Source organism: Nicotiana tomentosiformis, chromosome 8, assembly GCF_000390325.3.
Source record: "Nicotiana tomentosiformis chromosome 8, ASM39032v3, whole genome shotgun sequence".
NCBI lineage: Eukaryota > Viridiplantae > Streptophyta > Magnoliopsida > Solanales > Solanaceae > Nicotiana > Nicotiana tomentosiformis.
The window spans coordinates 26,858,604-26,874,880 of record NC_090819.1 but is presented as its reverse complement, the minus strand read 5'-3'; the positions used below and the strand labels follow the sequence as shown (position 1 = coordinate 26,874,880).

Genomic DNA, 16,277 nt, shown 5'->3' with positions numbered 1-16,277 from the left:
GACACTGCTTAATATTTCTGATTTATTAAATTATGAGTTATTCACTCATGTTTCACAAAATTAAAATTTTCTCACTTTGAATTGTCCAATCTTGCTAACTTTTTTTAGTTTCATATGAAGAAAAATATTTTTTGTGAGAAATATATTATCTAAAAATATCAAGTTAATGTTATAATTGCACCGTCACAAAAGTGTTGATTGCTTATGTTGCAATAATCTTAAATATATCCAATATTTTACCATTATGTGACATTGTATTTGGACTTGGTATGTACATGTTTAAGGTGAAAGGCGATAGATATCAGAAGGCACAAATGAAGAGTGGATGTTAATGAAGAAGGCCACAATTAAAGGAAACATAAAAATTACTTGAAGTTTAAAAAATAAATTTTTTAAAACTTATGAGCTTAAAAGCTTGAAGGATAAAAGCTTTGTGGGGTATGATAATTTTTTGGCTATAAAAACTTCTCATTAAGAGTAAAAAGAGTAAAATAGAAAGTTTAAAATTAAATTATTTTTAAATTAGAAATATATTATTTCTTTTTGGAGCGGACTAATAAGAAAAATGTGTCAATAAATTGAAACGATTAAAATAGTACTTATGAAGTTCCAAAAAAACAAAAGCCAACCAACAATTAAATAGAGAAAAAGTATTTAAAAAATCACAATTAAGTAGAATATTTATTATTTAGTATTAGTACATGGATTTGCCGTGAAATGTCTGGCATTATTTCTTTTAAAGAAATTTGGCTCCTTTAGTCAACATCCTTTATATGAAAAGGTTTGAATCGGTAATGGAGTTAATGTTTAACTTAAGGTAATTGTCTGCTTACAAATTATTTCAAATGAACTTTCAGTGTTTAGTCACATTTATCTATGTTAATTTTGATAGTTCATCTTCATTAGTAGTCTTGATTGATCAAAGTTATCTTTTACTATGTCATGTATAATTATTTACTCAAAATTTTATCTTAAAAATATTAATATTATTTTACAAAACTGTATACTATATGACTCGGCATTCACGTGCAACTATGGGTGTTTAATGGGCGGGCTGGGACGGGCTGGACACAAAAAAAATCCAGTCCGTCCGTTTAACGTTGCGGGCTGTTAGCGGGTTGTACTTTTTCGGATTTTTTTTTATCCGTCCGGGTTCGGGCTTAGAGGGCTGTTAGCGGGCCGTGCAATTTTTTTTTTAAAGTAAATTTTATTTTTCTTATTCAATGTTATTGATACTTAAGTATTTGCAAACTTTTAAGGCTTAGAATTAAACTTTGAAGTTTAAAGTTTTAAATTTAAAATTTAAATTTTATAATTTTAAAATTAAAATTTGAAAGTAAGTGGCTACAAAATATTATTTAATAAGACCAATAGGCAATATGTAAGAATCAAGCTCCGAAAACTTTCATTTGATATTTTTATTGAATAATATATAATACTTCAAATTAAGTTGCAAGTTCTTTTTTGATTTTGTTATTTTTGAACTTGCAAATTAAAAGTTTACAACAATTATAAAAAAAAGAAATAGTACATCACATTCTTTGCATCATTTTTGTAAGTTCATCCATGTCAACATGCGGTTCTTAATTTCCGGCATTGGTTGAATCAGAACCATAAACCATTATATCTCAATTTCTTGGTCCTCCGCTTCATCTACCTCGTCACGCCCTTGATTTCGTCGTTCTGATCTTATCCAATCTCTGAATCACACTAAAATTTTCAAAGCGTTGCTACAGAAGAAGGAATATTTGCATCTACAATAGAAGAAGCATCAACAATGTTAGCATAATAATTATATAATGTTTCTAAATGTTTGTGTAGATCAGAAATACAAGTGTCAATATCAGGAGTTTCAGTTGGTCCAATATCCATATAAGAATATAAAGCAGTGATTAATTGGCAACAAGTGGTCATTTTGATAGAAGGGTTTAAAATAGCACCAATTAGGTAAATAGGGGGAATTGGGTAGAAATATTTTTTAAACTTATCTAGCATAGATTCAACAACAGAAGTATATCCTTCTTTCTTCTTCAAATTATGTAGTAAAAGAGAAATTTCAGCAATATGAACTAAATCATTTGCAATAGTAGGATAATTTGCAATATTTGAATTTGACCGTTAGCAACGGTCTAAAAAAAACCCGTTAAAAACGGGCTGAACCAGGCTGTAGCCCGTTAAAAATCCGTTAACGGGCTTAGCGGGTTCCGGTGCACCGATATCAAAAAACCGTTCGTTTGAAACCCGCTTCCCGTCCAACCCGTCCCAGCCCGCCCCCCACGCTACAGTACCGGGCTGAATCGGGTTGTAAACGGGTCAGCCTGGCCCGATTAACAGGTATACGTGCAACGCACATGCCAAGAAGCTAGTCAACTAAAAAATAAATTGGATAATAAACTTTTTAAAAATGGGTCAAATATGGATAAGAATCATATTATCCATTTATAAAATGGATAACCAATGGGTAACTAATGGATATCTAATGAGTTTAACTTTTACATTTGTAAAGCCTCAAATTTGGGGTTCCTCAAGTTTGGAAGACTAGGAATTCTCCCAAAAGTGATCACATTCAAGAAGTCATGGATAATATGGTTACCCATATTATCCGTCGGTTAACTTATTTTTTATCCGTATTAAATATGGGTCGGGTCAGATAATTTATCTATTTTTATTACCCGTTTTCAACCCGAACCATATCCAACCCGACCCGCCCATTTGCCACTCCTAAGTGTAGATAATAAATTGCGACAAGAAAATATAATCAAGACAAAAAAATATTGCAACAATCGTTGTATTTGATTTCAAATGTTTGAGTGTTACAATCTCTATGAATCCTCTGATTCTACTTTCCTAATATAAATTCAAGAGTCTTTGAGCTTGATCTTGAATTTGAATTTGATTTATCCGTCGTGAACGCTTTGATTGTTGCCACAAATTTTATCACGAACAAGTAGCTTTGATCTTGAACGCCTTGTATTTGATTTGACTTCGCTCTTGATCTTGAATACTTGAAATTTATTTTGAAGTGCTTGAATGCTTGAACACTTGCAGTTTGCACAGAATTATGGCCTTTGATCCATGAGCTCCCTTGTGTATTCTTGTTGTAACTTTTGATCCCCTTTTTTGAGTTATGAAGACCCTTATTTATAGTTGTGAGGGGGGAGGGGTTGTGGTAAGAATAAATTCTTTCTCACCAATCAGACTAAAGTGTAACAATGCCGCATTTGATTGTCCAGAACATGTTACTTGCACATGTGGTGCAGTTTCACTGGCCTTATAATTTGACTTGACATGCCTTGTCATTTTGACACGTGGCATGATCTTATTGGCTCTTCTATTTGACTTGACGTGCCATGTCATTTGACACGTGGCACCAAATTGGGCCTCTAAGAAGACGGTATCTTGGGCTTAATTATAACGACCCGACTTGTCATTTTAAGAATTTATGCCTCGTTCAGTGACTTAAGATTTTGAGCAGACTCGCAATATATATTATGACCTGCGTGTGTGGTCGAGTTTGAATTACGGATGATTCGGAATGATTTGGGACACTTAGTTCCTAAAGATGGAGCTTAAGTCTTAGGATTTTGACTGTAGTCGGAACTGTATGAAGACGACTCCGGAATGGAGTTTCGTCGGTTTCGTTAGCTCCGTATGATGATTTTGGACATAGGAACGTGTCCGGAAAATTACTTGGAGGTCCGTAGTGAAATTAAGCTTGAAATGGCAAAACTCAAAATTTTGGAAAGTTTGACCGGGGGGTTGACTTTTTGATATCGGGGTTGGAATGCAATTTCGAGAGTTGGAACAACTCCATTATATTATTTGGGACTTGCCTGCAAAATTTGACATTATTCCGGGTTGGTTTGATATGTTTCGGCACGAGTTTTAGAAATTGGAAGTTTTTGAAGTTCATAAGTTCGATTTGTGGTGCGATTTGTATTTTCGACGTAATTTGATGTGATTTGAAACCTCGAGCGAGTCCGTGATATGTTATGGGACTGGTTAGCATGATTGGATGGGGTCCCGAGGGGCTCGAGTGTATTTCGGAGTAGTTTCGGACCAAATTGGAGTTGTTTGGACTGATGTTGCTGAAGTCTGGTTTCCTTTTTTCACGAACGCGAAGGGAGTCCCGCGTTCGATAAGAAGAGTTTGAGGGGCTGATGATTTGTCCTTCGCGAACGCGAAGAAGGAGCAGGGCAAGCCTTCACGAATGCGGCCCAGGCAACGCGAACGCGAAGAAGTAAAGGAAGATAGGGGCCTAGGGTCGTTTGGCCTTCGCGAACGCGAACGCGAAGGAGTTGGTCAGCTGGTCATCGTGAACACGACGAGTACTTCGCGAATGCGAAGAGGAAATGATGGGGCAGAAGCAGTTGGCCTTCGCGAACGCGACGCTTGTCATGCGAACGCGAAGAAGGATTTGAGGCAACTAGATTTTGGCCTTCGCGAACGCGAAGGAATGGTCGCAAATGCGAAGAAGGTATATCTGGGCAGAATTAAAAGTCCCAAAAACGGGGGTTTGAGTTCATAACTCAAAATCAAAGTGGGAGCTCGGTAGAAGGCGATTTTTGGAGAGATTCTTGCGTCGGTATTTGGGGTAAATAATTCTTATCCAGTTTTGATTAATTTCCATAATTGTGTCTTTGAATCCATCATTTAATTCGGATTTAATGGAAGAAAAATCAAGATTTTTGTAAAATCTTCCAAAAATAAAAATTTAAGATTTGGAGGTCGATTTATTATTGGAATTCGATAATATTGGTATGGTTAAACTCGTATCGGAATGGGTGTTCGGATTTTATGAAAATTTTGTCGGATTCCGAGAGGCGGGTCCCGCGTTGACTTTTGTTAACTTATTGGAATAAATTTTTAAGTTGACATATTATTATCCGAAATTGTTTCCGACGAATTTTAATGGAGTTATACAATTAATTTGGATAGATTTGAGCTGTCCGGAGGTCAATTCAAGCAAGAAGGCTATTTTGGAATATCGGCCTAACTTCAAAAAGGTAAGTGTCTTGCTTAACCTCGAGTGGGGAAAATTCCCCTTAAGCATTGAGTCTTATGTGCAACTTGGGTAATTGAAAACTATGTACGCGAGGTGACGAGTACGTACTTGATTTATATGTGCAAATTTTATGGAATTAAAGTCTTGAACATATGGTGTAGTAAATTGAATAATGGTTGGCATATATTTAATCATCTACTTGTTGTGCCTAAACTCTTGTTGTTGACTTTGTTGTTATATGACAATATGATGTGATTGTTATTTGATTATTTATGAAATTTCGTGAATTTGCTGGCTTGATAATTATTGGAATTTAATTCCATTTTGGATTTCCCCTTTGCAAATTATTAACTAAATGAGCTTAAGAAGAGGTGTTTATAAAATTATTAAAAATTTGATCTTTTATGAAGACTTTACTTTATGTTGAGTAATTTCTATCTCTATTGATTATTTTTGAGTGTTGTACACATTGTGTGGATCATTTGGCTATTTTCTGTAAAAATAATTGACTTGATTGTAGCTTTGAAATTTGGTTATGGCCATTGGGCAAATTGTGATATGAATTAATTTTTGTTATGTTGTGATAATTTTCCATGTAAATTGTTGTGTTGTGTGAGTTGCTATTTTGGGGAGATAAGTATGGCATTTCACCGTTGATGTTATGTGGTTATAAGGGTGGCATTTCACTGTTGTGTTTGTTGGCTATTGATATTGTCTGGGCGGAGCGATAAGGGTGGCTATAGGAGCGATAAGGGTGGCAATATGAGCGATAAAAGTGGCTATTGATATTGTCTGGGCGGAGCGATAAGGGTGGCTATAGGAGCGATAAGGGTGGCTATTATCAGGGACGATATGTAATGATGTGGGGTTGTAGTGTTGACAATTTTTATGTGATGTTGTAATTTTCTTGTGTTTATTTTATACCTTGTGCAACTTGTCTTGTTGTTAGTAAATTGATAATAATCTAATTTATGTTGAAATTGAGAGCCTGTGGCTATTGCCAGGCGGTTTATAAAATGAAATGTGGGCACGAGGTGCCGTGAATTTTGATATGAGACTGGGATATTGGCACATGAATTTTTCGTGTAGTTGTGATATAAAATGTGGGCACGAGGTACCGTGATAAAATGATAATGATATTTGGCACGTGAATTGTCCGTGCAGTTGTGATATGAAATGAGGGCATGAAGTGCCGGACAAATATAATGATTTAATTATGGGCACGAGGTGCCGTAGAAATACGAAAATAAGCTGAGACCTATATTTTGATGATTTTTAAATGAGGTATCACATGGTGACTTTTTAATTGAAAGAATTATATTCAAAATATTTATTTGGAAGGATTTTTACATAGAAAGTGTTATATAAAAGAATCGTATTTTGAAAGATATTTATTTGAGGAAATTGTATTTGAAAAGATTTATTGAAAGAATTATATTTGAAAAATAATTATTTGAGAAAATTATATTTGAAAGAGAGTTATCTGGAAGAACTATGTGAAAAATATTTATTTGAACGGCTTAATTTAATTGGGTGTAATTGTGTTTATTAATTGTTGAGTGATATTAATAGTGTTCTTGTTGTCTGTTGTGCATATCACTGGTTGTTTTATCCTGCCTTTATTATTATTTATTTTCTATTATTTTATATATTATATTGCACAGGTTATTAGACTAGTGAGTGTCTTGATTGTACCTCGTCTGTACTCCATTGATGTTAGTCTTGATACTTACTGGGCACCGCTGTGGTGTGCTCACTCTACACTTCAGCATATTTTTGTGCAGAGCCATGTATTGGAGTTATTGGACTTGAGAAGAATTAAAGCGGGATCGTAAGGATTCAAGGTAGAGCTTCTTGGTTGTCGCAGTCCCTTGGAGTCTTTCCATTTCATTGTACTGTTAATTTTTAATCAAACAGTATTGTATATTCGGTCCTCGTGATCATTCTATGTATTCAATTAGAGTTCGTGACTCAGTAGTACCAGTCTTGGGAGGTTGTATATTGTAATTATTTCCGCTATTAGGTTTGGTTACTTATTTAATTTTTTTTAAAAAAAAATGGCTTCAAAAATGCAATGAAAATCGGCTTACCTAGTCTTAGAGACTAGGTGCCATCACGACTCCTGTGGTGGGATTTTGGGTCGTGACAAGTTGGTATCAGAGCTCTAGGTTCATAGGTTCTACGAGTCACGAACGAGTCTAGTAGAGTCTTGCGAATCGGTACGGAGACGTCTGTACTTAACTTCGAGAGGCTACAGAACTGTTAGGAAATTTCCATTTCTTTCCTTCCTGTCGTGCGGAATTTGTTGAATTTGGAATTTGAGCCTTTGTATCTCTATTCTCTCACAGATGGTGAGGACACGTGCTACCGGGTTAGCTGTGCAGGCATCCACACATACTACTAGGGTTGCAAGAGGCCGGGGCCGAGGTAGAGGTTGAGGAAGGGCACGTGCTACGACTAGAGCACCTGTCAGAACAACAGTTGGGGAGCTATTAGTAGCTCCAGTTGGGGACAGGTACCACCCCCACGATAAGTTGCTTCCACTAAGGAAATTCCAGTCTCTTCGGAAGGGATGATTCCAATCAATCAACTAAAGGAGTTCATTGAAGGGACTATAAAAAGCAAATATGAAGTTTCTTCCAAGTCTTCCCTTACCTATGCAAAATCGTACACTTCAAAGATCGATATGTTAAAGATGACTGCTGGCTATCAACCTCCAACATTTTAACAGTTTGATGGCAAAGGCAATTCAAAGCAACATGTGGCGCACTTCGTGGAGACGTGCAACAATGATGGGACTTATGGAGATTACCTCGTCAAATAGTTTGTCCGCTCACTAAAAGTAAATTCTTTTGATTAGTACACAGACCTCGAGGCTAGGTCTATTGATAGTTGGGATCAACTAGAGCAAGATTTCCTCAATCGCTTTTATAGCACGAGACGTACTGTTAGTATGATAGAACTTACAAATACTCGTCAACGAAAAGGTGAACTAGTTATCGACTTTATCAATCATTGGATGAATGCAAGCCTCAACTGCAAAGACAGGCTTAATGATGCTTCTGGCATAGAGATGTGCATCCAAGGCATGCATTGGAGCCTGCACTACATCTTGGAAGGTGTAAAACCTAGCACATTTGAAGAACTTGCGACTCGCGCTTATGACATGGAGTTGAGCATGGCCTCCGTTGGAAATGAAAGGATGCCTATCTATGAGCCTCACAAGGGGAATGGCAAGCAAGAAGTTAGGAAATGGAGAAAGTTTGTACCCAAATCTAAAAACAAAGAAGCTATGAATGTCAACACATCACATGTGAAGTTTACAAAGAAGGCGAGCAAGAAGCAGAGTACGAAGTCCACTTCTTTTCAAGATAAGCCAAGTGAAAATTTGACTCTAAAATAAATGCAAGAGAAAGAGTACCCATTTTTGGATTCTGATCTGCCAGCTATTTTTGAAGAACTCCTCGAGTTAAACTCCTCGAGTTAAATCTCATTGAGCTTCCGGAGATGAAGCGACCAAATAAAGCTGGGAAAACGAATGACCAAAATTACTGCAAATACCATCAACTTTTGAGCCTTCCTCTGGAGAAGTTCTTTGTCTCAAGGAAAAAGTTATGGACTTGGCTCGTGAAAAAGGAATCATGCTTGAAGATGAGAAAGCAAGCGCAAACCAAGTCTCTATCACCTTTGGTCCATTCGGTCCAGATGAATTATGTAGTTTCAAAGAAAGTAAAGATGAAAGTTACTGGAGAACAACAAGATTGAAGTCGATCAGCCTGATGATGATGAAGGTTGGACGTTGGTGACTCATCCAAGGCGCCACGTAAGAAGCACACAAAAAGAATCAAAAGAACAACCAACAAGGATAATGATGGTAAAAAGACCAAAACAATAGAATCCAGTTAAGCATTTAAAGAAAGCAAAAGTGGAGGTGCACCACCCTCAAAAGCCACGACATCCAGTGACCTTGGAAGAGTTCTTGACAAATTGGTTCTGCACGAAGATTCCCCATGATGGTAGTGAGGCCTTTTGTTGTCATGCTGGAAAAGGGAAAGAAAAGAGTGATGAACTACCATTGGCACCATCTTCAGAAAAGCTCATTGAGTCCATTCCTCAAGAAGTTAATTCTTGTAAGGAAAACGTTATGTTCACAAATGACGATCTTCTACTAGTTGACACTCCTCATAACCGCCTGTTGTACCTAGTTGGCTATATGCGTGATGAAAGGGTAAATCGAATTTTGGTTGATGGAGGATCCTCAGTGAACATCTTGCTAATTCGCACTGTGAAAAAACTTGGTATTCCCATGAACGAACTCTCGAAAAGTCGTGTGATGATTCAAGGATTCAACCAAGGGTGGCAAAGAGCCATAGGTACAATCAGGTTGGGAATCACCGTTGAAGATATGCAATTAAGTGCATGGCTGCATATGATCAATGCAAATACTTCATACAACGTCTTGCTTAGAAGGCCTTGGATACATGAGAATAAAGTGGTTCCATCTACCTAGCATTAATGTTTGAAATACTACGAGGGTAAAGTCAAGAAAAAGATAGTTTCTGATGACGAGCCATTCACTGAGGCTGAGTCACACTTCCCCGATGCAAAGTTCTACTTGAAGAACCGTATTGTGAAGGAGCTAAAAGCTGATGATGTCATGAATGACAAGAATGACGAGTCCACGACTAAGAGAGCTGAGGTGGACCCTAACTCAAATAAATCGCATGGAGGGAACATTGTGTCTTATGGCAAGAAAGTAACTTATGCACTCCGCTATGTCCCTAAAAAGAATAAAGAGGAAGGAGAATCAGCCAAACTCCAAACTAATATGCTAAGGGAGTTAACTCTTCTGATCAAACGAATTGAGGCAGTAAAGTTGCCCTATATGCTACTTGCAGGGTTTGTGTCCCAAAACCATTTGCAGAATGTGGCACTCCCTACGAAGCGTACAAATAAAGGCTTTGATCCTAATGCTTACACAGGCTATTTGCAAATGCTGGATATAATCCCAATGAACCGTCAAAATAAGGGAAGTTCACGTCAGAAGCTGCTACGAGGCAACCACATTAAGGTTTGGGATACAAGCAACCTTCGCCAGTTCGCATCTCTATAAGAAGGGCAAGCAACAATTATATCACTGTAGAAGATGAATCTGCCACTTCTAACAGGCCTTCTATCTTTGATCGACTTGGAAAATCAACTGTGAGGACTTCCATATTTGAGAGATTGGGTCCATTAAAGAAGGGGAACAAGTTCCAGAGAAATTATCAAATCATAATAACATCCGCTTCGCCCAGAATCCAGAAGATCTCTAAGGATTTCCAAAGTTTGGTTCCTTCTAGAATGAGTCAACAAACAAAACTTGTGGTTTCATGTAAAGAAGTACTGAAGGTAAAGCCATATATTGTGGTCTACTGTAAGGAACGTGACGAAGACGAAAAAAGTGTGGGTTCTTCGTATCATGTTACTGCACAAGGCGAGAATGGTGTTCCATCTCTAATGGAGGATAATGAGAAATTGGAGGATGTTTTACCGTGTTACCACATATCTTTCAATGATGGAAACCCTCAAGAAGATGAGGATGCGAAAGATGCTCTCCCTGAACTTGAAGAAGGGGTGAAGGCAATGATTAATTCCTTAAAAGAAGTTAACCTTGGCACAGATGAAGAACCAAAGGCCCACTTACCTAAGTGCTTTACTAGCAATCAATGAAGAAAGCACTTATATCGAGTTACTCAAGAAGTTCAAGGATGTCTTTGCTTGGAGTTACAAAGAGATGCCTGGCTTGGATCCTAAAGTAGCAATTCATCACCTTGCAATCAAGAATGGCACTCGTCTTGTTAAGTAAGCCCAAAGGCGTTTTAGGCTGGACTTGGTTCCCTTGATCGAAAGTGAAGTTAACAAACTCATTGAAGCTGGCTTTATTCGTGAAGTTAAATACCCAATATGGGTTTCAAGTATTGTTCCCGTGAGAAAGAAGAATGGCCAAATCTGAGTGTGTGTTGACTTTAGGGATTTCAATAATGCATGCCCTAAGGATGAATTCTTGCTTCCTATTACAGAGCTTATGATTGATTCTACCACTAGGTACGAGGCAATGTCATTCATGGATGGTTCATCAAGCTATAACGAAATTCGCATGGCACCAAAAGATAAAGAGCTTACTGCATTCCTCACCCCAAAGGGTATTTATTACTACAAGGTAATGCCTTTTGGATTGAAAAATGTTGGTGCTACTTACCAAAGGGATATGCAGAATAAGTTTTATGACCTTCTCGATAAGAATGTTGAATGTTATGTTGACGACTTGGTGGTAAAATCGAGAAAGAGGAGTGACCACTTGAAAGACTTGAGAATGGTATTTGAGTTTCTTTGGAGGTACCAAGCTAGGATGAATCCATTGAAATGCTCCTTTGGAGTTACTTCTGGAAAGTCCCTTGGTTTCATTATTCAACATCGAGGGATCGAAATTGATCAAGCCAAAGTGGATGCTATTTTGAAAATGCCCGAGCATCGCGATATTCATGAATTGAAAAGTCTGCAAAGAAATCTAGCATACCTTAGGAGATTCATCTCAAACCTATATGGGAGGTGCCAACCATTCAGTCGTCTCATGAAGAAAGGCGTTCCTTTCAAGTGGGACCATGCTTGTAGCAATGTCTTTGAAAGTATCAAAACTTAATTGATGAAGTCTCCAGTTTTGGCATCCCCTATACCTGGAAAGCCGTTGATACTATATATTTCAGCACAAGAAAGTTCTGTTGGAGCGTTGTTGACCCAAGAAAATAGTGAAGGTAAAGAAAGCTTCCTTTACTACTTGAGCAGGATGATGACACCAAATGAGCTGAATTATTCACCAATCAAAAAATTATGTTTGGAATTAGTCTCTCAATCAAAAAGTTAAAGCACTACTTTCAAGCTCATGTCATTTGTCTTATTTATAAAGCAAATCCCATCAAGTTCGTGATGTCAAAACCTGTCATCAGTGATCGACTAGCAAGGTGGTACCTCTAGTTTCAACAATTTAAAATTGTGTACATCCATCAAAAGTCTATTAAAGGACAAGCGTTAGCAGATTTCTTGGCAGATCACCCTATACATGATGATTGGGTGTTAAGTGATGAACTACCTGATGAGGACCCAATGGTCATTGAAGTTCAACTTTCATGGAAGATGTAATTTAATGGTGCTGCACATCGTGGAGGAGCTCGTGCTGACGTAGTATTTGTCACTTCTCAAGGTGAAGTTTTGCCCTACTCTTTTACGTTGACGCAACTCTGCTATAACAACGTTGTTGAGTATCAAGCATTAATACTTGGGCTTGAAATGGTTGTCGAAATGAAGCGGCTGCAATTGCAAGTCTTTAGTAACTCTCAATTAGTGATCAACCGGCTTTTAGGTAGTTACGAGGTCAAGAAACCTAAACTACGACCATATCATGATTATGCTAAAAACTTAATGAGGTGGATGGGTGACGTGACTATTCAATATGTGCCTAGGAAAGAAAACAAGAAGGCTGATGCTTTAGCTGCCCTAGCTTCATCGTTAACTCTGCCTGATCAAACACAAGTTACTATCTGCCAAAAATGGGTAGTATCGCCGCCAAATGAGGTGAAAGTGAAGAAAATGAACTCAAGCATCTTGTGGCCATTTCTGAATCTGAGATGGAAGAATGGCGACAACCCATTATCGATTACTTGAGCTACAGGATACTCCCAGAAAATCCGAGGAGAAAGACTGAAATCCGCCGTCGTGCACCCCGCTTCCTTTACTACAAAGATACTCTATATAGAAGATCATTTGAGGGAGTACTCTTACGATGCCTAGGGTAAGATGAAGCACTCCAAGATTTGCAAGAAGCACATTCTGGGGTATGTGGATCACATCAGTTTGGACCAAAGCTCCACTTCCATATAAAAAGGATGGGATATTATTGGCCAACGATGGCAAAAGATTGCTTAGACTACGCTCGAAGATGCAAGGCTTGCCAATTCCATGCAAATTTTATTCATCGGCCTCTTGAAGTGTTACATCCGACTATTGCATCATGGCCATTTGATGCTTGGGGACTGGATGTTGTCGGACCACTGCCAAAATCCTCTGGTGTGCACTTATACATCTTGGTTGCAACTGACTACTTCTCAAAATGGGCTGAAGTTATTGCTCTTAAGGAAGTAAAAAAGGAAAATGTTACAAGTTTCATCCAAGTAAACATAATCTATCGCTTTGGCATTCCTCGTTACATAATAACAGATAATGGCAAGCCATTCGACAATAGGATGATGAACAAGATTTGTGATCTCTTTGGCTTCAAGCAACGTAACTCTTCTATGTACAATGCTGCCACCAATAGTCTAGTTGAGTCATTCAACAAGACTCTATGCAACTTGTTAAAGAAAGTTGTCTCTAAATCCAAACGAGATTGGCATGACCGTATGAAAGAAGCTCTGTGGGCATACATGACAACTCACCGCACACCAACATAAGCAACCCCTTATTCGCTTGTCTATGGAGTCAAAGCCGTTTTGCCACTTAAGCATAAAATATCTTCATTATGATTAGCTATTCAAGAAGGATCCATGATGAAGAAAATGCTCGACTTCGACTAGCAGAGTTGGAGGATCTTGATGAGAAGAGGTTGGAAGCTCAATAAAGTCTTGAATGTAACCAAGCTCGATTATCTCGCGCCTTCAATAAAAGAGTTTGCCCAAGATCCTTTCAAGTAGGAGATCAAGTACTTGCCATACGAAGACCCATTATTACTTCCCATAAACCTATAGGGAAGTTCACTTCAAAATGGGATGGGCCATATATCGTGCAAGAAGCTTATTCAAGTGGGGCTTACAATCTTGTTGATGCAGATGGCATGAGAATCGGGCCTATCAAGTTGAAATGTTCAAGTTGAAATCGTGCAAAAGTTATGACAAAAACAAATCACCCATTCTAAACTACGGTACGACTTGATCCTCTTCATCGAGGTACGTAGGCAACTTAGAGTTTCATTCTAAGTTCAGCCGCATGAGTTCAAAAGATACATAGTGCCACAATCGTTATTCGAATGAAGTATGATGGAATGTAATCTATTTAATCAGCACTTGAAAATCGAGCTGAAATACCATTCTTCTATTGAACTTTGGATCTCGTTTGATTTAAAAGGGGAAAGCCTCTATGGTAAATCGGCCTCTTTAATGGAATACTTATAGTCCTTTAGGAGGCTACCAAGTATTTGCAATGAAGCCAGGTGATTGGCTATACCTTTGGGTTCACTAAGTTTTTCGTCTTCAAGTTGAAATGTTTAAGTCCTCTAAGTCTTCAAGTCGAAGTCTTGAATTTTCAAGTTGAAGTTTGCAAGTCCTCCAATCTTCAAGTTGAAGTATTTAAGCCCTATAGGTCTTCAAGTACGTCGGTCTTCATATTCACCGGTTTTCAAGTAGAAGCTTGCAAGTCCTCCAATCTTCAAGTTGAAGTATTCAAGCATTCGTCGGCCTTCAAGTTGAAGTATTTAAGCCCTATACGTCTTCAAGTTAAAGTCTTCAAGTCCGTCGGTCTTCATATTTACCGGTCTTCAAGTTGAAGTATTCAAGCCTTCCAAGTCCTCAAGTTGAAGTATTCAAGCCCTCCAAGTCATCAAGTTGAAGTGTTCAAGTCTGCTAATTTTTCAAGTTAAAGTTTAAAAGCCCATCACTCTTCAAGATAAAGCATCAAAGTCTGCCAAGTCTTCAAGTCCGTCAAATCTTCAAGTTTGTCGGTCTTCAAGTTGAAGTATGCAAAACTCGCCAAGTCTTCAAAGTTTGCCAAGTGTTCAAGTCGAAGCCGTCAAGTCCACCAAGCCTTCAGATTGAAGCTTTATAATTTTTCAATCATAAGGTGGACGTTTAAGTCCCTTCACACCTTAAGTTGGCCACTTCTTGGGTTTGTCCTTAAAATAAATTATAGTTTTCCAATCTTAAGGTAGACGTTTAAGTCCCTTTGCACCTTAAATAGGCCTCTTCGTGGATTTGTCCTTAAAAGGGATTATAATTTTTCAATATTAAGGTGGACGTTTAAGTTTCTTTGTATCTTAAGTTGGCATCTGTGCGAGTTTGTCCTTAAAAAGGACTTTAATTTTTTAATCTTAAAGTGGATGTTTAAGTCCCTTTGCACCTTAAGTTAGCCTCTTCGTGGATTTGTCCTTAAAGGAACTATAATTTTCCAATCTTAAGGTGGACATTTAAGTCCCTATGCACCTTAAGTTGGCCTCTTCATGGGGTTGCCCTTAAAAGGATATATAATTTTTCAATCTTAAGGTGGACATTTAAGTCTCTTTGTACCATAAGCTGATCGTATTGCAAGTTGATCCTTCTATATGCCGTTGATTTGTCCTTCTATATGTTGCCGTTGATTTGTACTTCTATATGTTGTCGTTGATTTGTCCTTCTATATGCCGTATGAACTTTCAAATACTGAGAGTAATCTCTCCGATATTCGGGCGGTGCTAAGTATCCATCCCATAACACCCTAAGATTGACTTCTTGATGTGAGTCATCTCTTTAAACGAGAATATGTCATGCTTTTTTGACCTACAAAAAGAGAAAACAACAACGACAAAAAAAAAAAAAAAAAAAAGAAGAGATGAATTACATCAAGCACTAACGGTCAAAGTGTCTTGAAGATGCCGTGAAATTTATAGCTCAATTGAAGTGACAGAATGGAGTTTGTATAGCTTTTAAAAGGAGGTGTCGGTAATTTATTATCGATGTGGGACTGCTGGGAGGCGGCTACGAACCCTTGTGTACAAGGAAACATTAACTGACTAGAAATCTCCTTCTAATTAAGTTGGACAAGGAGACAGTAATTGACTTGAATTCTCCTCCTAATTAAGGAAAAGTGAGAAATTTCTAAAGTTTGGAAAGGTTCTTTTCAATTGAAGTAAAGCCACGGCGACATAGGATATAGATGTATGGGACTGACGTAGTTATTCTCATTTGACAATAATCAGCACTAATATTTCAAGGCAATGGCATGACTTGCAAAGTCAAAAGGCAGTATATTGGTCTATTCTTGGCAGGGAATAGTGGAACAATAAAGAGACAAAAGAGAAGAAAAACAAATGCAAATGCATAAGGAGGCATTATGATGTGATATCCACGCGCTCAACAAGAAATAAAGCACTAATATTTTGACAACAATTTCCACTTATAGTGATGGCAATTAGTCTTGTCATTATCCTACTTTATATAAACTCTCTAAAAATAAACTAACTTCGTTTCAAATGGGATGAGATACTTTTTTT

At 37.7% G+C, this 16,277-nt stretch overlaps 1 protein-coding gene across 1 annotated transcript; it reads left to right on the top strand.

Annotated features, from left to right (window-relative positions):
* The first annotated feature begins 8,619 nt into the window (after window positions 1-8,619).
* LOC138897227 (uncharacterized) lies at window positions 8,620-11,687 on the top strand. The gene is made up of 6 exons (XM_070183190.1): window positions 8,620-8,796; window positions 8,901-9,497; window positions 9,540-10,102; window positions 10,174-10,621; window positions 10,668-10,849; window positions 11,093-11,687. The coding sequence occupies exons 1-6, from the start codon at window positions 8,620-8,622 to the stop codon at window positions 11,685-11,687; spliced, it is 2,562 nt and encodes an 853-aa protein (XP_070039291.1).
* Window positions 11,688-16,277: the final 4,590 nt, after the last annotated feature.